This window comes from Boleophthalmus pectinirostris, unplaced genomic scaffold (assembly GCF_026225935.1).
Source record: "Boleophthalmus pectinirostris isolate CB_2022bp ecotype Guang Dong unplaced genomic scaffold, ASM2622593v1 HiC_scaffold_13, whole genome shotgun sequence".
Taxonomy (NCBI): domain Eukaryota; kingdom Metazoa; phylum Chordata; class Actinopteri; order Gobiiformes; family Gobiidae; genus Boleophthalmus; species Boleophthalmus pectinirostris.
Genome location: NW_026571036.1, coordinates 20,101,863 through 20,129,394, shown reverse-complemented (window position 1 = coordinate 20,129,394; position 27,532 = coordinate 20,101,863). Strand labels below are relative to the sequence as shown.

At 38.6% G+C, this 27,532-nt stretch overlaps 1 protein-coding gene across 3 annotated transcripts; it reads left to right on the top strand.

Moving 5' to 3' along the window:
• The first annotated feature begins 13,783 nt into the window (after positions 1 to 13,783).
• vegfab (vascular endothelial growth factor Ab) lies at positions 13,784 to 25,998 on the top strand. 3 transcript variants are annotated; one of them, XM_020917977.2, is made up of 8 exons: positions 13,784 to 14,364; positions 15,817 to 15,859; positions 16,767 to 16,963; positions 18,083 to 18,159; positions 19,475 to 19,507; positions 21,598 to 21,672; positions 23,656 to 23,799; positions 24,634 to 25,998. In XM_020917977.2, the coding sequence occupies exons 1-8, from the start codon at positions 14,311 to 14,313 to the stop codon at positions 24,650 to 24,652; spliced, it is 642 nt and encodes a 213-aa protein (XP_020773636.1). In that variant the 5' UTR covers positions 13,784 to 14,310; the 3' UTR covers positions 24,653 to 25,998. The 3 variants fall into 3 exon arrangements, with proteins under 3 accessions (XP_020773636.1, XP_020773783.1, XP_055005373.1); XM_055149398.1 differs by lacking the exon at positions 13,784 to 14,364 and adding an exon at positions 15,243 to 15,473; XM_020918124.2 differs by lacking the exon at positions 21,598 to 21,672.
• The last annotated feature ends 1,534 nt before the right edge of the window (positions 25,999 to 27,532 follow it).

Here is a 27,532-nt window from a genome sequence, read left to right as displayed (position 1 = left end):
AAATATCCCCCCTGAAGAACAAGGGTCAGCTTTGTCCTGCGCCCTTCGCGCTCTTCTCTCGCCTACACTTTCTCTCACTTTGATTTACATGTACAGCTGTAAAACTGGCTTTGTAAAAACACTGTGCTTTAATTTCTCTGAGTAAATTTTAAACGCTTGCTGGCTCTTTTGGCCTGTTCACTGTCGGATTTTGCAGACTTCCCAGTGCGCGAAGGCCCACCTAGAGTCACTGCGCCTCGTAAAGAAATCACGTCCAAGTTTTGGGAAAGGATTTGCTCCCTGGGAGAGTGTTGAGTTTCACTGGCAAGTCTGTGGACAACCATAGCGAAACAAGCCGTGTTAACAAAGGGGAAGCAATTTAGCCACCTGAAAGAGGATCCACACCACTGCATACCTTCAATCACACATAACCCCTGTGTTTTCTTTAGATTAACATGCAATCATCAAACATGTTCGGCCAGTTTAAGCTCTTAACAGGTCAGTATTGTTTCAAAGGCCACGTAAAAGAGCTCATTTCCTGCTCATATGTGATGCTGTATACTGTATTGGATCAACAATTTTATTATACTGTTTTTGCCTTGAGAGAGAGCTTAAGTGCTCTTGTTTTTCCTTGGCAATGCCAGACTATATAATTCTTTGTAGTTTGGCTTGTATAAATATAATATTGACCTGAATGTCTTTTCCCATGCTGACAGAATTAGCTACATTTATGTGGAATTGAAACTGGCACAATGTATGACAATGCCTAGTCTTATAACTTACAGTTTTGTTGAGATAAGAGAAGGCCAATTGACAAACTGAACATACCTAGATGCAGGTCCAATATGTGTATTTCTTTTTATTATTTTATTATTCTTTCTCTTACTATGTAACTTTTCTTGCAGAGAGGTTTACTCCATTTGTCTCCTATGAGATGACATTACTTTACCTCAAATTTGACAGTGGGTGACAGTGGATCAGTGGTAAGAGCAGTGGTCCCCCCAACCTGAAGGTTGAAGTATTGATTCCCGACCAAATTCTGTAACTTGGGCAAGACATTTCACCTATATTGCCTTGTATGAAAGTGGTGTGTGCGTGAGTGATTGGTTGTGGTTCCATCAGTCAGCTCCAGGGCAGCTTTGCGTGTATGATTATGATTAATTCTCCTCAGTATCTATCTTAGTTATCTATCTTGCATGTATTCAGTTGTTGTCACAGGTGTGTTTATTGAAAAACATTCTTCGTGTGAGCGGACTTGTTTTTCCAAAGATGACAGATCTCTCTTGTAACTTGGCATTAACCTTCTGGAATTATCATTCCACGGAGACAAGCAGGTGTCTGAACATCCAGCAGAAAGGTCACCAAGTGCCCCTTTACCTGTTTCTGAATGAACTTAATTGATCCACACAGACACAGTATGAATTGGGGCTCACAGACAAGACAGTTATCAAAGTCTTCTAAATGTGTTGAATATGTCATATGCATTATAGCTATAACATATGCTAATAGCCCTGTGTAGTAAATGATAAATAAGGTGTGAAGAAGATTGAGTCTCTTCTGTGAAAATGTGCCCTTGATGCTGCCTCACCTTGTGTGTCCTGTCCCGGAGCAGGGTTTAGGTTTCTCCTCTCAGCGGGCACCGGCTCCACTCCAAAGGTCCAGAGCAACAGATACAATCTCCACAGTCCAGACAAGCTGACAGTGAAGCTGACCTGTGACCTGACCAGGGCCCCATGTCCAAACACTCACCCCAAAAACACTTAATAAATCCTCTTTCAGTACACACAGGACTCTTGTAGCTGGTTTGGGGTAATAGTTGGACTGGGCAATAAATGCACTTTGAATTGTACAACAACTCACCCTTATGTAATACATAACCATATGTCCTGTCAATCTCTATTTCACCTTCATACTGTTTCTCCTTACCCACCTCCTGTATATAGCCCAGATATATTCTGTATTAGTATATTTCCATATTTACTTGTACATATAAACTTGTATAATTATGCCTTAGTTGATACCAATCTCTTCCTATTTTTGCAACTTATTTTGAATATACTATTACCATTTATATTTTTGCTCTTTTTTATTATATTATATTGTGATGTGTGAGCTACTGTGTCCAAATAATTTCTATTGTAGATCAATAAAGTTTGTCTAAGTCTAAGATTCAGGCATGTATAACTGTTTAGGTCTTTTAAATCAAAAGGTCCATAGCCAATCCTCAGTCAGAAGCATGTGATTTTGAGGAGGAAAAATTATTGTTTTATATTAAGTGGTAGTAATTAAAAGTCTGTATTCATATTATTTATATTTGTTTTTGATGAGGTAATTTAAAATGATGAATATAACAGGGGAAAAGTTAGTTCAATGAGTTATGGCTCAGGGGAAATCAGCATCATGTAATCACAGTTTTATCATATTTCATATTTTCATGCAGGTCATGGGTGAAATGACTATTTACTGTAATTGCTTGGAAACAGAATTCATGACCATGAATGCAACCCTAATTTGTCAACACCATTTATATCACCATTTATTGTGCATTGTTAATCAATATCAGTTGTGTAATATTTATTTATTTTGTGACAGTAATTGCCTCTGATCTTAAAAACAAAACATCTCAAGTGGTTAAGAAAACAATAAAAGTTTATAAAATTAAGCGAATTGAGCAACTTGCTGATCAGGGACAGCAGAAAGAGCCAGTTATAAACACAGTCATATTGAAATTGTTCATTGAGACTAGTTTATTGAAAGGAGGACTGTGTAACTTTGTTGGCGGGTCCGCCACTTGCTTATCTCCATGGAGATGATATTGCTTTGGCTTGAATTTTACACGCTGTGGTATAAGTGTATTCATTAGGGCATATCACACATCTACCTCCATGGAGACAATAGACTTGAATCTGTGGAGAGGCAAGCCTGCTGACAGAATGTTTTGTTAGTTGTTTTTTTTTAAATAAAACTTCAATAATTGCATAAATGCCACATTCAAAACTATAATATCTCCATACAGACAAGCGGGTAGTTGACCTCTCATGAGAAAAGTTACATTAAAGGAACCTTAAAGGCCCATATTATGCTATTTTCTGATCTCTTATAATGTTGTTTCACACAAACATACCCAGAGTTGTGCTTTGTTTCATTTACACATCTTTCATACACACAAACCCTGCATATTTAGGCTGAGTTTCAAGCTCAAATGGAAAACACTCTGTTCCACCTTGTGATGTCATGTGATAATACAGAACTACTCCAGTGTCTTTTTAAAGTCCATATACTTGCATTAAAATAATTTGGATTATTTCAGATCTGGAATCTGACAGTCTCTACTGAACTAAAGGTAAAAAGTAGTTGTTAACTACCACTATATGGCATCATACAGTGAAACAAAACACAATTCTGGGTATGTTTTTTGATGAAGTAACAGTATTATAACTGTAATAGCTTAAAGTTTATAAAAATCCTTTCCATGCCCTCATTAGGTCCAGTTTATGATCACTTGTGTATAACATGACAAGGTACAGAATAGTAAAGTATCAGTAGTTAGACAGACATGTTACAACCCAATCAGTGCATTTTTCTCATCTGTGAGACATAATACTAATTTAAGTGGGGCATGTAGCAACACTTAATTTTTGGCAGAGTTTTGGTTGTACACCTTTGCCAAACACTGTGCAAATGTGTTGACTTGCAGAAAGTTCTCCCTAGTATCTTCTTACAGTTTTTTCTCAGTTGCTTTGACACACATTTTGATTAGAATTTAAACTTTTAAAAGTCATTGTTCATTCTTCAAATGTGTCAATTGCATTTGCAAATGATTATGTCATCTTATTTGTTTTTCCAAAGAGCAAATGCTTTGGTGCATTATTTCAAATGATTCTGAATTGTCTGCTGTTTCTTACACTAGCAATGAATTTGTCAGACTGTTCAAAATGCATTATAGTGACGCTCATCTGTTTGGACAAACAATTCAAAACATGTAATTATTACCTCACTGCTTGGCACTACAGACAACAAAATTGTTAAACCAGTTATCATTGGCATTTACCAAACTTACAGAGAGGTGCTCCTCATCAGTGTGTGGGTGTGGGAAGGCTTATCCTACAGGGAGGTGCTCCTCACCAGGGTTTGGAGAAGGCTTATTCTACAGAAAGGTGCTTCTCCCCAGAGTCTGGAGAAGGGTCCTGGGGGCCCCTGTGATCCACTGTTACTGTTTGATGCAGAGAGAATCAAATGGAATGTAATAGAGAGTGCATCACAGATGAGTCATTTGCACAGATCAGCTGAGAATGAAAAAGGTAAAATGGTGTCAGTAAACCCTGTTCTGTCTTTGATACATACTTTCAACATGAGCCTCATATATTTGGTCTGAAAACATGGTGAAGCATTTTGATGGTGATTCCATTAACACCTGTTGATGTTCTGAGTCTGAGGGGGCTGATAAGAACCCTTGTACTTTTATAAAATTAGTTTCTGTTTGTCCAGCTTCTGATAAAAGGAAAAAAATCTATCTTATTTTCCTCTTATGATTGAGCTTTGGGAATTGTCAAGGTGGAATAAATGCTCAATCTGCTGTCTCTCAGGCCATCCCCAGGGACACCAGCTATACCTACCCCAAATCATTTTGAAATCTGACTTTCCTCTGTGTAGACCATGTTCCCAATTAAAATGAGTACAGTTAAATGAAAGCAGAGCCAAACCTACAGAGCCACAACTTCACAAAGAGTACAGCCATTTGTCTGTGCTCCAAAGGGTTCAGAAACAGATTCAATTTGAACTGAGAGTCATCTTAGTCAGGCATTTCAGTAGTTTCACGCTACATAGAGACATAGAGGTCTGTGTATCCTGAGAAGCTGACATGACAGGCTGACATGTACACTGAGAGAAACACTACATTTTGTAAAATGAAGTATTTTGAGCACTTCAAAATCACTTCTGATCAGAAAATTATGCCAAAGCAAATGAGAAAAGCTGTATATGGGAATTGCTTTATTCTGTACGAGACGAAATGCTAAAACAACAATGTATGTCTTTCCATAGGGAGGATATGTTGACCTACTACAGCCAAATTTGTTAATTATGAGCCCGACAGAGAGGGGAGGCCTTTTGAATGGATTAGCACTATTCACTATGTCTGTGTGCGTCCTCCCATGACTGGAAAGCTACTGCTGTGGAACACCACTGACCTCCATTAATCAGGCCAACTTTTTACACCACCAAACACCAACAAACTCATCAGTCTATTTATGTGTAACTTCATCTTAGCAAACCATAAAGGTCAGGTCTCTGATTCTCCCAAAATTAAAAGGGGCATATACAGTAATGCAAAACCAACTATGATGACCTTTTAAGCTTGTTATAACATTTTCTCATTATTATACTCAATATTTTACCTGGCCAACTAGAACCATAGGTTTGACAAAACTTGAGTGGATCTGGAACTGTATCTTGTCTCCCTTAGTTTAGAGGGGGTGATTGACAGGTGTCTTAACCAATCAGAGAGATGCATGGTCCATTTGCATCAAACACAAACATGGCTGCTTACATGTAAAAATTTGAGAAAAGAGCACAGAAGACTGAGAAATATTGTGGATTTTCTCAGTCAACAATCAAAGCACCAAACTATTACTTCTTTTAGGTAAAATAAGTTAATATATTTTGATGAATGTTAAGATAATTTCAAGAGGAGATGTCTTCTTCATATGAAAGACACATGATACAAATTAGCAGCTGTGGTTGGACTGTCTCAAGTTTGGACAGAGGATATTCACCCTCTATTATCCACTCCCATCTGGATTTGAACAGAAAGTAGAACGGACTGGCTGGTCAGGTAACTCAATATTGCAGCTTGTATTGCTCAGAAAATGTTAGTTTTCATCTACCCTCTAGCTCCACCCACATCTTTGTTAGTTGTGAATATTTTAAACTTCTAGTCCATAGATTTTATTGAAGCCAATTTTCAAAAATCAAAATATAAATAAAAAATTGCTGCCTGCTACAGTGAAGGCCACAGAGACAGGAAGTGACCCATTTCTATTATGAAGCTGTTTTAGATCAACATAGCGGTTTACAATGGACAGAAAGTTAAATATATTGATCTACATACATTTATTGTTCAATAATGAGTACCTGATAAAAACATAATATGTGCTCTTTAACCACTCCTCGCAGTGCCCCTGTAAAGCTAGTAGTCTGAGCAGGCTGGGTGAACTACAAATTGCGGTTGGGTTGCACGCTTATTGCTAATTGCAGGGTTCGCAGTGGGAAAATGTCAAATGATTGAGAAAACAGGATCTGGGAAGCACATGTTTAACTGTTACTGTTCTGAAAAGTTATATCACTGAGGTCTATTTGATTGTATGAAGTGGAAAGTCTAGCCTCCTGTGTAAAACATAATTGCATTTTCAAAAAGCTTTGTACAATATATTACATGTACCATAGCCATATACTCAGTTATGCTCATTACTTGGATCATATGAGCTTGATATACCCTATATCCTGGATCTGCCCCCTTCTGTCTCTTAGTCTTGACTGGGCTCTGGCCCTACAGATTTGAACTTTATCTGCACATGGATGTGCACATCTGAACACATCTGCAGCCTGCCTTACCTGGTTTAGTCTTAGTTAGTTCTGGTTTCATCCTGGTTTAGTCCATGGGAGTGGATCTCTCCTTCACTGTGGTCCTGATCAAGGTTTCTATTTTTTCCCCTTGCTGAGAAGGAGGGTCCAAGGACAGGGGATGTTATGGGACAGTTAGCCCTTTGCTTGTTTTTTATGAATGTTGGCTAATCTGCTTGTCAGTTATTGTTTGGCTGCTGGATTTTCTAACTTTCTCTTGGATAAATCCCTGATCTTGTTAAACCCTAAAAGGCAACAGTTGTTGTGATTTTGGACTTTATAAAAATAAATTGAATTGGTATTTGCTTCTGAAATGATAACACTGCATTCACATTTTACATCTCAAGGTAGCGGTGGTGTCTTTAGCCCGTAGCTGGCATGTTTGTTAGCAATATCTTTAACCTAGAGACGCTAAACTTGGCAGCAACATCCTGAAATAACATTTAATGACATGCACTGTTTTTACTAATGTGTTTTATTGCATTTGTGTTGTTGTAAAGATTAGATAAAAACAAAAAGCTGTGGGAATTCTTAATAGCTTCCAAATATATTTTTTCAGAACATGTCCCCAACACTAATTACACCTTAAATCAAATATTATATTTATGAGTGACAACTTGTTTATTTTGGACAACACAATTCAATGCTCTTTTATATTTGTCGAGCACATAAACCAGTGACCGGCTGTAAACAAGCTAATAAACGTCATTGTCGGTGTATCTGAGGCCTTTGAACGGACTGTTGGCCTGGTGCCCATGCATGTTTATGTATATAACTAATGCGTGCGAGCATTCCCATTGTACTGCATGCATTTCACTCGACAGTCTCGCACAGAGGAATGCAGCTCGGGACAGAGAAGGAGGAGTGGGGTGGTGGCATATTGTACTGCACCTTTCAGGTTAATTTCCACGCTTTTGATTGCCTGCTATTTCCTATTGTGGCCCCACACCAGTGTAAACATGTAATAGGTACATACAAGAGCCTTACACAACATGCATATCGCCATTCTATTGTGGACAACAGGGCTTTGGGTGGGGCTTAATGATACTGGAAGTTTACAGAATGAGTTTATGAATCAAGTGGTTCATGATGCAGTTCAGTTTTATATAGGAACAGTACTTAAGATGTTGAGGCAAGGACTTTAAATTCAGAGGGGAAAGATGAAACCAACATTATTGTCAAGAACTAGTCACTTACTGTTGACATATATAACATTATTGTTGGAATTGCAAATTGTGTTTAAGTCGCAACAGACTGACATGCAACTTTTCAAGTCATGATCAGTTACAACAGAAATGTCATAAATGTCAACAATACAAATGTCATTTATAACTCTTTGAAATTTCCCCACGGTTTATAGTTTCATTAGTACTTTTTACAGTCTGAAACAGGATCTCGGGAGGCGTGGGAGCAGGGATTTTCAGATGGTATAGTATAGTTCCTGTTGAATCAGCTGGTTTACGCTGCACTTAAAAGGAGCTTAAAGCTAAGTGTTTGTTAAACTCTGCATTCTGATAAATGAACCAAAACACCTGTGTGGTCGCTAACACACCACCAGCGCCAGAGTAAGGGCCAAGTGACAGGTCCAACAATGGAGACGGACAGAGATAAGACAGTGTGTGTGCACAGAACATACCTGAAGATGATTTCACTACAGATAAGACAAATACAAATACTATCCATTACATGGCTTGGCACAGGTCATATTTGATTTGGCATTTTTAATGTTTTTTACCAACAAAAGTGATCGATTGGCCTCTAAACTGTAAGATAAGCAGGTTAATAAAAAAATGTTTTATCAAGCACTATTTTCTTCAATAGTGCTATGAAATTAAAGGTGGATGCTGACCATTTGAGGTCAGGGTGACATTTTAGTTACACTGACCCAAAAGTGAAGTAGGTGTGTTAGATATTTTTCTATGTTTTGCAAGAGAGCTCAACAGTGACCGCTAGCTCCTGTTCTTGAAGTACATTTTCCATTCATTTTTCCCATAAACATTTTTAAAAATTCAAAGATTTCAAAGACATTGCAAGGGGCTAAGCAGCTATGTGCTAAAGAATATGCATGCTGCAGTTGTTTTAGTTCCAAAAAGGCTCTTTAAAAGGCAAGATTCTGTGAAATGTTTTATAACTTTGTGGTTTATAAAGTCTTGTCATGTGGTCATTAGTTTCCATGTGGCTGATATTGCCCAAGCAAGCTTTAGAATTTTTCAATATATATATTTTTGTAACGTTTATGAGAAAAATGAATGGGAAATTTTCTTCCTGGACTGGTGGTGTGTGGTCACTGTTGAGCTCCATTGCTTGGTGTGTTTTGGTGTGTGTTGTTTATAAAATACTTGGACACATTTCTGATAGATTGTGTTCTGGTATAGTGTTTCATAGTGAGGGGACATTTCTAACCAATTTGCTTTGACTTCAAAAATATTAGATGGTACCATTTACAAGCCAGCAGTGATTTTAGATAGCTTATACTATATGTAGTTCAATATATGTGAAATAGAAATGATTTAAAATGCTATAATTGGTTGTATCTCCTACTACAACCATGATGCATTGCAGGGAACTTCCATCTACCTGCAGGTTTGTGAGCTGCCTGTAAATTAGAGTAATATGGAAACGACCACATGTTCTGAACCAGGCTCCCATTCCCAGCTTGTTCCTGTTTTTTCATTGTAGTCCCAACATATAGAAATATGATCAATGTTGACAGGCTAACCTTGGGTCGGGTTAAAGTACAGTATTCTCCTCTCTCTGGATTTTTCCTTTCATTTTTCTTCCTCCGTTGACCAAATAAGCCTATGAACTCTTTGAACTGCCTGACTTGAGGGTTCACAAAACTTACGGGACGCGAAAGAAGGAGATAAACGGAAGAAAAAATGAAATAAGTTGGTGGAATATCCTGAATATAACAGGCAAGACAAGTTTCTGTGCTTGCTTTGGCTAAAGGACTTGAACCTTTGCTCTTAATTCATAATGTATCAAAGTATCCTCCGCTCATTTTCATTAAAAGCTGTGCGGAGGAGGGACCGTGTTGTGGGTGTAGGGTGGGTTTGGGGCGGTCCGGGGGATGTGTGGACATGAGGCACACTCTCACAGCTGCTCTGGGTCAACAGTTTGTGATTTATGCCACTACTATCAGTGTGGAGCGATGTCATCTGTGCACGTCAACTCTGAATGAGACAGATTACTGAGGGATGGAAGATGTGTGAATAACTGTACTTACGCAAAGGGAGGTAATTTGTCTAACTAAGTAGAAATTACTGTGCAGTGTTGAAAGGTGAATCTAGTGCCTATTTGTATTGTTATAAAATTAAATAATACTACATTACACCACATGCTTGGTTCCATGGAGACATTATTGTTTTACCTGGGAAGTTCCACAATAAGGTTAGTGTCTAAGCGATCTTTTGTTTATACAGTTCAGAATCATTTTCAGAACTACCTTGAAAAACAATCAGATAATCAGGTTTAATGGCATTCTGTAGAAAATTTCAGGCAAAACAATAACATCTCCATGGAGACAGGCATAGCTTGCATACATCTTCACCAAAAAAGTAGTATAACCACAATCATGACTATAAGGAAGCTCTGCTGTTGCCAAGATCGTGTGAATGACCACAATGCATTATGGGATACATTAAACACACATCTCGCACTGCACTGTGTGAAACAGCTGTAAATCTTTGGAACATGTCATGTTTTCAGGTTTTGAGAGAAACATCACACATCATAATTTAGTGCTTTATCTATTGGACATGCACCAAAGAGAATAAATCACGTAGCTGAGGTAGAAACATGGTTTATGTCCTACACAAATGATTTTATGTACTCTTTTACTTTTTTTTTTACTGTGTTATGTGCATCCTCTCTATACATTTCACTAAATATAATTAAAATAGAAATATCCTAAACAATGAACATGCCATGTTTAATCTGAGCTCTCGGGCTAATAAGAATAGTCATTTTTATCAATCGTATGTGAAAAGGAGCAGTCCAACACTGAACTCCATGTACATGTAAAATCTTTCATTCGCAGCCTGCTACCGACCTGCAGCCCTTCTTATTATGAATAACTTTTCACACATGCAAACAGTGTTGTCCCCATCACATGATGTTGTTAAATAGTGAATGTTATCGGCCTCATTATCGTCCGGAGCACTGAAGGTTAATTCACACTTGACTAAAGTCAGATTAGAGCAGGACTGATAACGGGGTCTAGGGTCAGAAGCACCTTGCAAACAGCTAGCCTCTTTTCAGTCTTATGAAGGAAGTGAGCAGAAGAAAGAGCAGCAGGAATGTCTGTGTTATTAGATGCCAGGTGATAAAAGATTGTGGCTCTGTGCCACTGGCTTTAGTAATGCCGTGTTTTGGTAACATTAAACTGTAAAACAATGTCACTTTCATCCCTGCTCCTGCACACACACACAGGAGCACTGCACTCATTCATTGATGCTATCACTTCCATTCATTCACTAGCAATAAAACCACTGTATCAGAACTATAGATCATATCTGTTGTCTGTTTATAAGCACTTTATATTAATGATAATTGCACTCAGGGGTGTTTGTGACATGAATATTCCTTGGTCCGATAATCCTGTGGTTTTAGCTATATGAATTAGTCCCTATGGAGATCGCTAGTCTAAAAGCGTAATCTGGCCTTTTTCTAGCCACAGTGCAAAATGCCCATTGAGGTGCATTTGTCAAAACTATGTTAACAAGTAAACAAAAGAGCAGTGCAACAACCCGATATGCTGCAGAGTCACTAATGGTAAATAAATACATTTATCACTACATTTCATTTATTTTTATTTGAACAATTGGTTGCGCAGTGTAACACAAAGAAAACATTTTAAAAATAAAATATAAACATAAGAATGCAATGCTCAAAATGAATACACATCCAAGTCCAATAAAAAAGGTTGATTACAGCTAGTGGATAAAAACTCAGAGGCAAAATTTCACTTTTTTTTTTTTTTTCACATTTCATTTTCATATTCTTTTGTAATATATTTGTTGTTTCAGTGTGTCACTCTTGTCAAGGCCTATACACATCTAAATGGTAAAATGTCACATTTTTATTTAGTGCTTTTCCACCTTCAAGGCACTCAAAGCACTTTACATCAAGGAACTACTCAACCATTCACACACACATTCATACACCAGTGTACACAGACACTGGGGGGTGGGTTAAGTGCCTTGCCAAAGGACACAATGACAGCATTCATCTGTGGGAAGTGGAATCGCACTGTAAACCTTTGAGTCCCTACATATCGTTAAAATACTTTTGAATAAATGCCAACAGAATAAAATCTCTGTTGGTTTAAAATTAGGCTAACTGTAAATTCAGTGAGGTGTGATGGCACAATCCTGAGCTCTGTTGACAATAATTTTACATTAACCAAGTCAAACTCTCACAAACAGTGATGTCACATTGGTAAAGGCCAAACCATTCCTCTCCTTGTCCTGTTGTACTGTATGCATCGTCTTTCATAGCTAAAACTGACACTGGCTGTGGTTTACAGGTGACATTTATGAAGTGTCTTCAGTGCAGCATGGAGTCGAGGGAGTGTGTTTAATGTACTTAGATTTGATTAAAGCTCTTCTGTGTGTGGTATGTAATGTATCAGCACAAAGCAGGATACACCACCACTGTGGATGGCCACCTGAGTCAGCAGAAACAAGAGCCTGCTCACACTACTAATGAACCCATGTGTTATTCTTCAATTAACACTGGCCAAAGGAGCTCCTCTGTGACGTGATTGTGTTACAGCTGAATCTTCCTAAAAGCGCTCTTTCTCTCCGCTTTTCAGCTTTCCGGAAACTCCTCCTGAAGTCGTGGGTCTCATTCCTTCCATCCGTCAAAGGCTGGGAATGAGTTGAAGCAGGTAAGCCTGAGAAGACACAGACATAGCTGCCAACTTATGTCATGACACTTAGCAGCTCTTTCCACTTTCTCATTTTCTGTCTCATGTAATGCGGAGTAGGCACACGCTTGGTCCAGCAGAGGGCATCACTACTATGAAAGAAAGTTGTGTTGCACACTTTGACTTGGCCACATTAGTGGAAATAAATACACCCAAGTATTAATAACAGCTGTGCATTACTTTTGACATTTTATGATCAAAGGCTATTTTGTAATAATGTTTATAATTTAGTGTAGGTAACATGAATACAACTTTATTTAGTTTAGAGAATTAAAATGTATTCAGATGTGTCCATTCAGATAATGTGATTTTGTTATCCCTACCAGTGCAGCCTATGGACGTTGGCAAGCACTAAAATGTACATCAAGGGACAACATCTCCAGCAGTAAAAGTATAGCTTTATCCTTAACATAGTAATTTATAGTCTTTCATTTTATAGTGTAATACCTGCTGCAGGTGTGTGTTGGACACCTTCTGCGTTCCTGTCAATCAGACGCTTAAGGGGAGTCGTGTTGTAACATATATATTATATATAAATATATATTGATGTCTTGCACTTGCTTGACTAGACTGCTTCTGTCTGAGGACAAAAGTTGCCTGACCGGCGATCCGGAGTGTCTGCTGACATTTATTCATTCTCCTCCAACGGGAAGTCACGACTTTGTGCGTAATGACGCGCATTAACGGGAGACGTCTGGTTTAGAGATGGCGATGCAGCGAGGCGCACGCACGCACGCCTGTTTCGTCTACGTGTCCGGACACACACGCGCTCTTTGCAGGGGGTGGTAGTCGCAGAACCTTATTAGACTCGGAAATAATAATGATGATGGGGAACAGGTCAATATCCAATGCTTAATGTGACGTTATACAAACACTGAAATACGTTGTAATTTAGACGAATTAAGGGAAGTGGGCAATATATATATATATATATATATATATATATATATATATATATATATATATATATATATATATATATATATATATTTTTTTTTTTTTTTTTTTTTTTTTTTACATAAAAATTTTGTTCCAACTTATACTTGAAACGTCTAAACGTTTGGGTTGCTCTAGTAGTGTTCAGCATTAAATGTTTTCTTAAATCTTTTGCCAAAATAGTTCAATCATGGGACTAGATCCACGTATTCACAGGCATCTCCTAGCTGACATGATCACATGAGAGAACTTAAATAGGTGAAACTTTGCAAAGAGTAGCGCGTAGTTATAGACACACCTCTCTCTCCCATGATCCAATCACACACTACGGGGAGAGCGAAGCAGAGGTGGACGCATAATGTGCACACAACACCGACTGAGCACTGACCTGCTCCATGCGCACTGACTGAGCAAAGAGAATAATCTATAAGACGGGCTCAAAGTTTTTGGCGACATCTTTGGCACTGTGTTCGGCTCAGGTGGCACGTCGGAGTACGCAAAGCAGCAAGTGGACATATCCAATGGACAGACACCTGGAGGCGGCTGTGCAACAAGCATGGGATTATATTTGTAATGTGGTTTCAAGGTTTTGAGGGGGCTCTGGGCTGCGATGCGCGCGTTATGGATTTTCGGGTTTCTGGATGAATATCACTGGCAACATCTAAGAAATGCGTAAAAGGATCATACGTGCACAGTGTGGACATGATATGGAGTTTACCTGTAATATTTAGAGAAGTTTTAGCCGGTGTGCTGTCCCTGATGCTGTAAACTTCAACAACATAGCGCCTCATTGGCTTTTTTGGATTTTCTAACGTTGCTTTGCCCTGGATTATATTCCCAACACCATGAACTTTATTGACAGTTTCACACTATTATTTTTGACGCTGTCAGTTATAAAGGTAAGTGGCTATCTTGAAAAGAGAAAGGGGTAAACTTTCAATGACCTCTATTTGCTAAATGTTAGTCACGATCATTTATGTTGCTCGCCCTTGCCTTACCTTGGCTAGGTCATGGATCGTGTTTAAACTGGATCAAATGTTTAGTGTGTTTGAAGATTTCTAATTGCCCTTGCGCAAAAGAGACACTGAACCTATCTCAGTGGTGGGGGTGGGACTTGAAGTGGGGGTATTTTTCACAAATTATTCTGTGAAGTTTGGGCTAAGGGTGATTGCAGGCCTGGTAAAGCACCTCGCAGATATGATTACGCTTTAAAGGCGCAGAGGTTCCATTCTGAAATAGGACATTACACACTATGCAGGTTCACTCCTGGGCTTAACCTACTTCAAGGGGCAAAACTGGCCCGTTTCGCACTTATTTTTAGATACTTTAATATATTCAGTAGGTTACTTTACGGTTTACTAACCACAGGGGATGGATGGTCATTTAAGAGTGGGCACAGAAATCGTTAACTATATAATCATTAATCTGGGACCACATGCCCAGGGAGGCCATGAGCAAAGGTGAAAAATGCTGCGCGCGTCACAAGTGCAAGTTTTACGCAGCATGGAAAGACTTAGGTACAAGTTGCTGGTGGTCCTCTTACCCCACATCAAACCGAGTCGTCACTCACTTGCTTTAATTTAACTCATTTGTGGGTCTCGTGATAGTCTAGTCAACCAATCAATGCTGAATATCGAGGGGGGCGGCGCCAAACGCTCATAAGAGGATTTCATCACTTGTGTCGTTGCCCACTCGGTCGGCAGCTATCATTTTATTGGGCTACAGCCTATAGCTTTTAATAAAAATGTGCACCACTCGTGTTTATTGGGAACACATAAGTTGTTGACATCAAATCACTAAGCGTTGTGCCAGGACTTTTCTTTATTCTGGTTTCCAAAATATCTAACTGATTCCACAAGTCAGCAGGTCTATAACGCAATACCAGCGTGGTGTTGCCAGTAGTGACAAGCATAGCTTGCGCGCGTCTGTCAGTGAAAGTTGAAAGTACAGCGCACATAGACTGGAAACCTGCAGTGACAGTTTTTCCCGCGAAAGAGCAGCGATTCTTGTAATTTTGTGGTTATAACTTAGTAATATCCGCTGGTAGGAAATAGGGCATGCATAGCAATTTTTACTCAAAAGCTAAACTTTTGTGAGTCTTAAAATGTCTAAATGACATTTGCAATATCCATCAAATCTATATAATGGAGATTTTTTGCTATACCTGAAACAACGAGGCTGAGAAAGTGACTCAATGAATCAGTCGTGAAAATACTTGGTAGCTATATGAAGTGCTGCTTGGTCATTTTTTTCAACCTTTGTCACAATAATCACAAAGCATTCTCTGTGCAACATACAACCTTTGCTAGTGCTAAAACTAACTCTTTATTTTTGAACTTGCTTTTTTGTAGAGCGCGCATATACCGAGGGAAGGAGAGAGAGGTCCGCATGACGGTAGGTTTCTCTGGGCACCGTAGGAATACACTGCTCTGGGCTCCTCAGTGGCAAGTAGCCACAGGCTGCTCTGTTCAAACAAGAAGTGGTCGCCTCCTAGTGGACAACGATGCTGTCTCTTTTTATCCCAAACTCACACAATATGTGAAAGGTTTAACCAAGCCTAACTACGCTTGTATGTTAACATTCTGGTTTTCATTTTACATTGGAGAGCCTTCTTTGTACAGAGAATTTCACCATTTTGACCTGCTTTTTACACAATAGTAGGGTTTGCCTAATCAAATTTGGACAATCAGAAGCTGAATCTGTGATATTGTTCTGGCCTGGATTGTTTGGCTTGGCTTTGTGCTGTTGAAAAGAAGTTGTTTTAGGCTCACATTCTGAGTGATGCGCTAGGGTGTCACCACTTGTGGCCTTTCAAAGTTTCCCAATCCACAAACCTCTCTAATGGTCAAGGGTGGATCTTAAGGGCAGTCTGAAAAAAAAAAAATAGCTGTTTCTTGTGCTACGTCACAGTGGAATTCTCAGTGTTGAGCAGATATTGTGTTTAGTCCTAAAACTACTTTGTTACACTTGGGTAAATGGATGACATGCTGGTTAGCACTTCTGCCTCACAGGGAGGAGATTTTGGGGTTGCTTTTCAGACTGGGTGGGTGGATTCTTGGTGGGGTTTTAATGTTTATTTCATGCATGGGTTTCCCTCAATGTCCCCCACTTGTAAAAACAAAGGTCTTCTCCAGTCAACTGAACTCAGTTTAAGCTTAAATATCAGTTTCAAGTCTTTATTAGTAATACTAAATTACTGTATCTGCAGCTGTATTTGGGCCAAGCCTACAGTAAGTGAGGGGCTTGTATTTGTGGTACCTCTGTGTCATGTAGTTACAGTAGTTGTGTTCCTTTGTCACAGTGATCCCTCTGATGGAGGTGTACAACAAAAGTCTGTGTAAGCCTCGGGAGCTTCTGGTGGAGATCATACAAGAGTATCCTGATGAAGTGGAGCACATCTTCATCCCGTCTTGTGTGGTGCTGACGCGCTGTGCCGGATGCTGCACTGATGAAATGTTGCAGTGCATGCCAACATCCAGTTACAATGTAACTATGGAGGTGAGCATAGAACAGCCTGTCCACTTTTGGGTCTGAGCACCAAGAGTCTGTGTCTAGTCACCCAGGGACAGAGATGGGCAGAGACTTCAGGGGCATTAAGGTCAGATACATGTAAAGGGCTTTGTCAGGAAGAGTATGCTGTCTATAACTACACCTCATACCAAGTAGGTCCTGGGTTTGACTCCAGACTGGGTTCTGTCTGGCTGTGTGGAGTTTGCATGTTCTGGGTGGATTTCCTTCAGGCACTCCTGATAGGTTGCCCTGGTGGCAGTTACATGCAGAGGACAAATGTCCCCACATAAATCAATAAAGAATAGCTTACCTAATATCTGTGGCTTTCTCAAATGTGATGATGTCATACTTGGAGATAGGGGGCAAGAGACAGTTTAATTGGATTGTATCCCCATTAGATACTAGAATGTCATTAGCAAAGAAGCCTGTAAGCCTGTCCTTATAATTAGTTAGTTAGTTGAAATCCAATCTCTCTATCTTTTAAATTGTATGTTTATGATATCAACACATACTTTATGAAGAGTCCTCTTACTGATAGAGAGCACTGTGATGCAGCATTTGTCAGACCTCACCAGCAGAATGGGTCTATTAATGAAAGTTAAATGATGGTGTGCAAAGAGGGGTGGGCGATATTGCCAAAAAATAATGTCTTGATTTAATTTGGATTAATCCAATACTGATATTCAGACAATATTATGTCAATCCAAAAATGTGTTAAAAGATGTCAATCTATTAGGGGAGGTTTAAGCATCAGACAAATGTGAAATGGCATATGATGATGATGATGGTGATGGTGATGATGATGATGATGATAATGATGATGTGTAAAAGTAGCCACAAAATAGTAGAAATAGTAGTGTAGCACATATTTCGTTTCCATTTTCATGTTTAAACTGCTCTTTTTGCACCATTTTTGTAATATACACAATAAACTTGATATTCATATTTTGCATATCTTCACAGCATTCACAATATTATCAGTATATGTTGATCAACTGTCCATCTCTCACTCACCTGTCTTCCTTTTACAGTAATGTTTTCAATTATTTTTTTAATATAAGGATTCTAGTCATTAAGATGTGTGTTTTATGTGTTTGACTTTTTCAGATAAAGAGAATAAAACCACAGAGACAACAGAATGATATCTTCATGAGCTTTACAGAACACAGCTCGTGTGAGTGTAGGTAAGAATCATCCTCACTGACATATGCTAATACAATTGCTACTACTACCTCTACTACTACTGGGGCTCAGCACTGAAGCACATCAAACTGTTTGCCTTTGACACATGTGAGACTGCATTGTGTGAGATCTTTATCTTATCTTTACGTCTTCGGCCTCACAGATCCGCAGATAGCCTCGGATCTGGATATCAGCATATCTCTACAGGGGCCCGGTGCAGTAGTTTGTCTTCGTGTCATTGCACTGCTTACAGTACCATACATTTGTAAACAGTGCAGTTCTGTGCTTAGTGCCTCTACAAGAGCAAGAAGAGGTCATTTAAGAAACAGCTGTTTTAAGGACGCAGTTCTTAGCACTTTTTTGAAAGAAGGATATATTATGTTTAGTAATAAACTATTACACATTTTGTTAAGTGTAAACAGCTAAATTTATTTAAAAGGAAAATTTTGACAAAGGTTGAAAAATGTCTTAACAATATTCTTGAAGTTGTGTATGACCTGGAGGATACAAAAGTTAGTATATGCTATAGGGGCAGGTAAAGCACTCAAGCCTCAAATGTAGTACAATACAGGACTACTCACACATGCATGATTCAATCTGAACACATCAAATAATGAGGGAATACTTTTTGCTGGGTTTTTGATATACAAGGGAGAAGCTGGGCTCCTTAGGACCCTGGTGTCAGCTGATGTCAAATGGTAACCTGAACCAGTAGCGGCGGCTGGCTTACACAGAGAGGGGCATAAATCTTCTTCCCATGTCCTTACTGACACTTTACAGGCAAACTAACATCAAGAGGGCCCCTGCTTCTGCCTGTATATTCTCAGTAAACTTGTAGTGTTCAAAATAAGCTGTCAAAATTATAAACACTTGTTTTAAGAAGTCCACACATAATAAATCACTTTCTTGCATGTTTTTGGAAACTGCAAAATGTCCCAAGTTTAAGAGTAAATTATAATAATAACAAGTCCTACCATAGAGAGCAATTGTACTCCTTAGTCTCGTCTACAGTCCAAAAGTGGTGAAAGTTGTGGGTGGAAGGGCATCCACCTTAATCGATAGTTATATCAAACATGGAAAAAATGTGTTTGGTACATATACTTGCCAAATACATCCAGATCCATAAACACTAAATTTATCAAACTTTTATCTCTGTAAAAATCCTTTGGCCCACGTGCCCTTCTGTCCATTTTGTGGTTTTCTCATGGGGGTTAGAGCTGTAACTTGATTTCCAAAGATTGATGTAGCTAATTTTATCCAATAATGACTTATACGGGTACATACTATTAATTTGATGTTTTTTGTGCATTGTTTCAGATTAAAGAAAGAGGTGAAAGAGCAGAAAGAAAAGTAAGTACAATTCTTTTCATTTTTTATTTTTATTTTGAGTGTTTGTTTTTTTCAGGTCACAATGGAGAGTTATGTGATTTGACATGTGTTTTTGCATTCAAAACTTACTTTAGTTTGCCACTTTCAGACATTAACCACTAACCTGCATTTTCTCCTTTTCTATTATTAATTTCCTCTAAATCTTAAGGAGGTTCCCTTCAACACTGTATTAGTTCTATTTTTTTGTTTTCATTTTAATTACACTTGAAAAATGAAATGGAAAAATATATGTCCTTGCTGTGAGTGGGATTGCATCTCCACAAACCTGACTCTTTCATGGCCTTCCACCTGTTTGTTTCCATGGAAATACAAAATTCCACAATATGGCATAAACCATATTTGTTTCCATGGACAATGTTCTGCAATTGTGTTTTATTTAGTATATCCACGGAATCATGCAAGTGATGTGTCGCCTCCAGAAAGTTACGCAGTTTTGCTTTAAAAGAGCATCAACTGTAATCAGATCTGAAACATTATATATGCAATCAAGTCATCATCACTGTTTTTCTATTACAGACTTCAAATACACAATAATACAACAATACAATTCAAAAGTGGTTCCCTTAAAAGTAAGAGTAGAGTTAAATAGAAGAAAATATGTCTGGGAAACACAGGTTCTATTTAAGTGAATGAGTGGCACTGGATGGGGTCAATGGTCCCTGCGTTTCTTTATTTTTTTGTACATTACTGTTCTTACGCTCTTTACACAGAAAGTGCTTTTGCTTTGAAAAGCTGTTTAACTATCATGTTTGACTCACTCCCCATTTCATGCAACCCAAGCCGGTGTGCCAAACTAAAACTGCTGTCTCCTTAATGTTGACCAGTCCCATTACAGGCCGTCTGTCATATAGATAAGAGCTCTCTATGGTGCATACTCTTTAACCCAGCCTTAAGTGTTTACAAGCTCAAGATTGCAGCGTTTCTCCACTAATGACACTCCCAGGGTCATTCAACTGCTGTTTGCGACGCTGCCGTGCTTTCATGTGAGGGGGCCGCTGACCCCACAGTAGCGAGGGGTCGAGCCGACACTCATCCCACTGAGGTTGTGAAACTAGTCAAACAAAAGGAAATTCCTAAACATATAGCCTTCATATATTTCACTGCTTATCTGATGCTGACTATAAAAGGCACATGTGATTTGTTGCTAGAGCATCACTTTGAGTCTAGATCACAACTGCAACCTCATTATTCACAGGTTTCAGTTTGGTGTTTATAGGCGCCATTTTGAGTACCTGTCATTTGTCCGTTTCCTCACTCTGAAATCTCACTATAAATGGAGCACTGAGTAGCTTTTCTGCTTTAGTCTGCTACTTGCTTATCTAATTGGGGATCTTACTGCTGGTTCACATTATGGCATTAAACTAACCTGTATTCATGGAAGACAATAAGAATGCATGTTTTTAAGGAATTATTTAAATAAAAACCCAAGTAAGTGAATAAATGCAAGTTTAGTGCCATACTGAGAAACATAATAGGCAAAGCAATAACAACTCCATGAAGACCATCAAGCGAAGAAAAGTGACATAGTACACCTTTAATATTAGCAAACAAACCTATTCATCTTAACCCAGACTGCACCTGTGATATTCAAGGTGTATGTTTTGTTGGCTGGATTATTTTCACCATGTTTCAATAAACCAGAAAATGTTGGCTGACCCAGATAGATTGGGAAATTATGTTTTGGTAAAGTTTATTGTGCTCCCATTGAGAAGCCAAACCACAAACTCTTCACACAGCGTGCAGTCATTATAGTGTTGAAAAAAAAACAACAACTGAAAGTTAACCCAGTTCCCAAGCTATTCCTCTGGAGACATTTGGAAGTGATTTCTTTATAGATATTGGTTTCAGCTGTTTGAAATCTCTCCAGCTGTTTTATATGTGAGCTACTTTACATAGTCACCAGAAAAACAAATGATTATTATGATTCATTAATGTTATTCAACCAATTGGTGTAAGTAATCAACTTAAAGGCTTATAATCCTCAAACTATCCAGTATTCAGACTCTCAGGCATCTCTCTGCGTTGTTGTGCTCTTCTTGTGTCTTTTCCAGAAAACCTCGACAAGGCAAAGGCAAAGGTCTAAAGAGAAAGCGAAAGAAAAACAGAGACAAAACAAATCACGATGCGTATGTCAGCTCCGCCTTCTCCACCTATCTGCACCTGAGTGTTGCTCTTCTCATAATTAAGCTCATTTGGGAGGAGTTACTGTGCCCCTTTTAACCACATCTCACCATCTGTGCCCATTGTCAATTAGCATGTCGCTTCTGTCACACCAGCCACGCTAGCTTTAATTTGTGTGTGCGCTAACTTGTTTTGCTATTGTTATCTTTAGCAAAACATGTTCTCACAGTAGGGGTGGGTGATATTGACAAAAAAAAATGTAGCAGCATTTATTTCGATTCTTCAATTTACAATTGCCAGATGACATTTTTGGAATCCATAAGAAACTACTGTAAATTAAGTTTAAAAGAGTGACTGAGAGTGTCACTGCATCACTTCATGGTCACTCTGGATGACAAATTGAGAAGAAAGTGCCCTTTAGTTTTATATTAAGCTCTTTTTGTATTTTTTTTTTTAATTATACACTAGTGGTTCTCAAATTCTTCAGACCAAGCATCACCTAAACCAAGATTTGGCCTCCCAAAAACCTCCTGACCCAAACCTGCAGTATTATAGGGCTAAATTAGGACTAAACCAGGTCTGAAACAGGATTATATCACTGTCAGAGTAGTTCTAACCAGGCAATAACCCAAAGGAGGACAAAAACTGTCTAGCCATGGTACAACAGTTTGAGAACCACTGACAAAATATGCAATATTCTTATTCTACATCACTTCAAAACATAAATTGGAACGTTATCCATATCTTGAGATATCGCCCACCTCTAGCTCACATAGAGAAGTTGTCATTGTTACATCTCAACACCACCAGTCACTAGTAGCCTAGTTATCAAAGTCTTCCTCCCAAGTTAAGCTGCCATGTTTGTAAATAGATCACTCCTTATTGGTGAAAAATGGAGTTTCAAGTTGCAGCTATCATGTCAAAGATGTCGATTGGCTGTAACTTGAACTTGGTTGTGAAGGCCCACCAGCATGGCTCTGCACTCCAGCCCATACAGCAGTGGTCTATCTGGGCAGGGATCAGCAGCAGGATTGTAATCTTGGTCCTGCATTCACTGTTGAGTCTGTGGCTTGCGTACCTGTCTCCTTTCTCCTCCTGGTTTCTTTTCATGTCTCCAAACAGGTTTTGTGAATGCTGGTACTTTTATGTAACATCAAGATAATGTCCGATGCCTATCTGTGTTCCCTTTTATAATGCTTTGGTCCTCGAAGAAGGACTTTGTAAATGTTTTCCATAGCGTATTAGTGTCTTTGTGTTCTAGCATCTGTCTACAAAAGTACCCTTATTTTACTCTAAAATTGTGAAGATACGGTACTGCGCAAAAGTGTTTGGTGGGTTTTTAAGTCAACAACAATCTCACCAAAATAGACGCACAAAGAAGAACTGTTCAAATACCAGCAAACATCTGATCTTCCACTAGTACAGCTCTAGGGCCCAAACATTTTTCAGGGATAAAAGATTATTATTTATACTTATTTATTAGAAGCACAAATTATAGAATCAGAAAAAAGATGCACATTTTAAAGCCCATTTCAGTTAAACCTTTGCACAGTACCATATTATCTCACTGTGGTCTTACTGTGAACACTGAATGTAATTATTGCAGCGTTACACAAACTGAGCCCTCCATTTGTGAACTGCCAATGTCTAGTGCAAATGTCTATACACTTTTCAATAAATGAAGTGTCTGGTAATGTGGTACCATCAGACTTTTGAGTCTTCTTTGGAAGTGGAGGTGGGGTGTGTAGCCTAAGTGTTTTTGCATGAACTAGCTTTACTCACAGCATGTTCAGAGCCTAACCAAGCAATACTAAGGTGCCTCAATCGAACAAGTGGGATCAAGAGATGGGTGATTTTGTGTTTTTGCCTCAAGCCAAGTCTGCTACATGGAAACCTGTGTGCAATGTGTGTCTGCTGCAGCTTTTGGAAGATTTGACTTTAAAAACATATTGTTCTAAATTATTTCATCTCATTTTTTGTCCATCCAGTGTCTGTCAACCTTGCTGCGAGAACTGTTCAGACAGGAGGAAGAGGCTATTCGTGCAGGACCCAGCCACGTGCCGCTGCTCCTGCAAACACTCAGACGCCTACTGCAAAGAGCGCCACCTAGAGCTCAATGAGAGGACCTGCAAGTGAGTTGCACTTTGAGTGACAGTCGAAACTGGCCTAGTCTGGATGGGGGAAGCACACAGACAGGTGTTTTTGCCTCAGTTGTGGAAAGACTTAATTGCATTAGATCACGGAAGGTGTTACTAAAAGTCATTAGCAAATTTTTTGGTGGGCTAGTGTGATCTTGTTAAAATATATGCAAATGGTGGTTCAAATTAGGTCATAGTGGTGACATCTGAAGCAGTTTGCTAATGTTGATTGACTGGTTTAGAAATTAAACTAAGAGGTGCCAGAACCTAATTTACACCTTTTAATACATTGTCTGGCACAGTTTCTGCTTTTTGTACAGAATTGCGATTTTGACATATTGCCCTATTGTAAATGCAAACAACATGGAAAACCTCCTATGATTCAAGAACATTTTACCCAAGGAAAGAAAAAAAATCAATAATTTGGTAACTTACAAGGCTAGTAAAGACTTCTGCCAGTTTGTAAGTTTTGTGGTTGCATGTTGTTCGGGCATTCTTTTTATATTGCTAAATGATTAAGTAAATGGCTGTAGACAGAAAGCTGATGATTTGTTATGGCAATAGGCCAAAAGGAACAGAGAATGGAACGTGCCTACTGCCAACAATTTGGTTATCCAACGATGAGCTGTGAATTTTTATTTTCTTTTCACCACTTGGGTGGATCTAAGAAGTTAAATAACTGTCCTTTTTCTTATTTTGTCACGCAATGCAGAATTTCAGATACAGACATTTGTAATCAATTATGCAGTCAATTATGCTTAGGTATAGGATAATCATCTTCTTCATCTTCAATTGACCTGTTTTGATTGTATTTTCTTTTTCACTCAGATGTGACAAACCGAGATGAGGGCGTCGGAGGCACCAGATATCCAAGATGAAGGAATACTGTAGAGATATATCAGCACTTTGATCCCTAAGCTCTTTTGTCCGGATAGCATTCCCTTTGGACTGACTGAGAGAGAACCATACCAGGAAAGACAGAGCTCGAGTCTCCTTCTTTGTGTTTCTGTGTGTGTATATAGACCATGATACTGATGTTTTATGCTGCTACAACTAAACTTATCATTTGACCGACACTCTGGCCATGGTTTGCGTTGTAACAGGCTTGCAGTGCAGGTGTTTTTCTTCAATTCAATGTATGCCACTACATCATCACTGGATAAAAAGTCTCTGGTGTTTGCGTGCTGTCTTTAAACGCCACAACAAAGAGGACATAACTGAGCAAGGGGGAATGCCTCTTTTGAACGGGGACATTTTGAAGCGCTGATAAGACTTTGCTTCTATCAGATTTTGTCTTCCTTTTCTCGGAAGAACCTCGTGGGACTGTTGACTTTTCCATTGTTTTGGGAATGGGAAGAGACTATGGACTTTGGAGTGCCATATACTTTTAAAGGGATACTTCATTAAATAGCATATTATACTTGCTAAAGAAAACCACTGAAAACATCCAATACTGTAGTTTGATTCCATTTGAAATAACTGTGCCTCGCTAAAATGTACTGAGAAATTCTGTTTATGAATTTTAAATTATTTTTTCTTTTGGAGGGGTGCTGATGTCTAGCTAGTTATATGAACTCTATACAGAAACCATGATTACTTTAAGTGTGCATACTCTATCCCTTTACGACATAGTACACGCTAGATAATTTATATTAGAGAGTATTTTCAGTGTTCATTTTACCCCTATTTAATTTGGTCTATTTATATATACAGTGTTATGTGTAAGGTCAGACAGCTACTTGCGGCATGGAGCTTTGTGCTTTTGTAAGAAACTAAAAACAACAAAAACATTTATTTGTTAACATTCCCTAAATAGATGCTCTGTTTTTACTGATGCTATCACTTCTCTGCCCCTTATCTAAAAACTGTGGGTGTAGGCTTTGTATATCTGTCTAAATGTGTGAGTGTGCGATTGTAGATGTCCCGTGTGTCCAACTTAGACATCGTTAAGAATTTTAAAACTGTTTTCCATCCTGCAAGCCGCAATGACAAATAAACTACTGCTTGCCACTCACCATACACCACCATTTTAAAATTAGTGTAATTTTCAGAAACTGTCTGTCTCGGACCTTAAAGCCTCTTCCATAGTTCTTCTTTTGCTTTATTATTCTGTCAGTTAATAACATGTCAGTGTCTGTAAAAACATATTTATTTTTCAAATTATAATGTTTTATATAAAATAAGGAAAAGGTTGCTGTGTTGTGGCTGTTGTGTTTTCAACAGATTTTCAATAGAGTCCCACATATCCTAGGGTTAAAACAAATGAGATAAAACTACCGGCCATATCCAAATATAGCATTATTTAATGGAACTCTATAACTTGTCTGGTTTCCTTGATGCTCCTGGGTGTTTTCTTTTCAAAGTAGCGGCCGTGGTTATAGTATATTCAGTTCTACATAAAGGTGCGCATTGCAGTTGTTCAGTTACGTGTTTTATTGCTAAAAGATCCCTGGAATAACATTCTTGGAACTATAACTTGGTCTAGTGTTGTCACCTGCTTGTCTCCATGGTAATAGTTTTGTTAAATGTCATACTGCAGAACATTTCAGACAACAAAACGAAAACAAGAAGGTGTCGGACCCTCTACCAGAAAAGTTACACAATGCACCTTTAAAAGTATTCAGCTGCTCCTTCTTCAGCCACATACAGTTTGGGCTTTGAACAGTCGACTTGCCAATACATAACCGACTGCATCACTAGTTTACACATTTTCTCTGTTCAGTTGGCTTGTAAAGAAATGGCACGCCTTTGCTTTAGAATTAAGTACTGACATCTGGAATAACAAAAAAATAAGATAAGATAATCATCACCACCAACTCACCAGTCATATATCATTTATTTTGATCTGCAAGTTTGGATTACATGTCCTATTCATTAAAAAAAAGAGAGAGATAAAAGCACATGGTTTCAATTTAACTGGAACTTCACTGGCAACCTTTCACCAAACCTTTCCAATCTGTGAATCAGTTACAAAAAAGTATTGCAAAAAACTTGAAATTTCCAAACTACAACTTGCAATCTTTTACACGAACTATTGCAAAAAACTTGACATCTCCAACCTACAACTTGCAATCTTTCACAAAAATTATTGCAAAAAACTGAAATTTCCAGTGTACAAACTGCAGACTGACCAGGGTTGAATAACTTTCCCCTAGGATGGATAAACTATATCTTTAATCTACTCCCTGGTTAGTTTCCTGTTATACTTTGTACCAGATTATCACAAGTACCTGTGCCCAGTGAGGACAAAGTATTAGGTGCTAGTGGTAGATTACTTACATACTTACATATTTAGTGACACGTTAGCATTAGCTGCTCCCCGGCCCCTGGATGACGATTAATTGAAGGTTGTTAGCTCTTTGGCTATGTTTGTTTTGAAACTCTGCCCCTCTTAGCCCCATTACTTCTCTGCTTCCAGCTGGATTAGCTTCTTGCATGGCGCTAATAGAGACGTGCTTCAGCTCGGCTCTCCCCAGCTCATGCTCTTTATGTGCATACCTAAATATAAAGCGTACCATGTAATCCCTGCAAATTGTGGGGCCCCTTTCACTGAGTAAAACACCCCAAAGAATGTCATAAACCATATAATCTGTGATTTAGCAGGACCTGTAACCTAACTGCCTGTGCACAATTATGCCAGCTCGACTTGAGTAGATTTTTCTGTAAAACCTGTAATATGAAAACTAACATATATGTTAGTGCCCACAAAATTCTTGTTTTCCCCTGG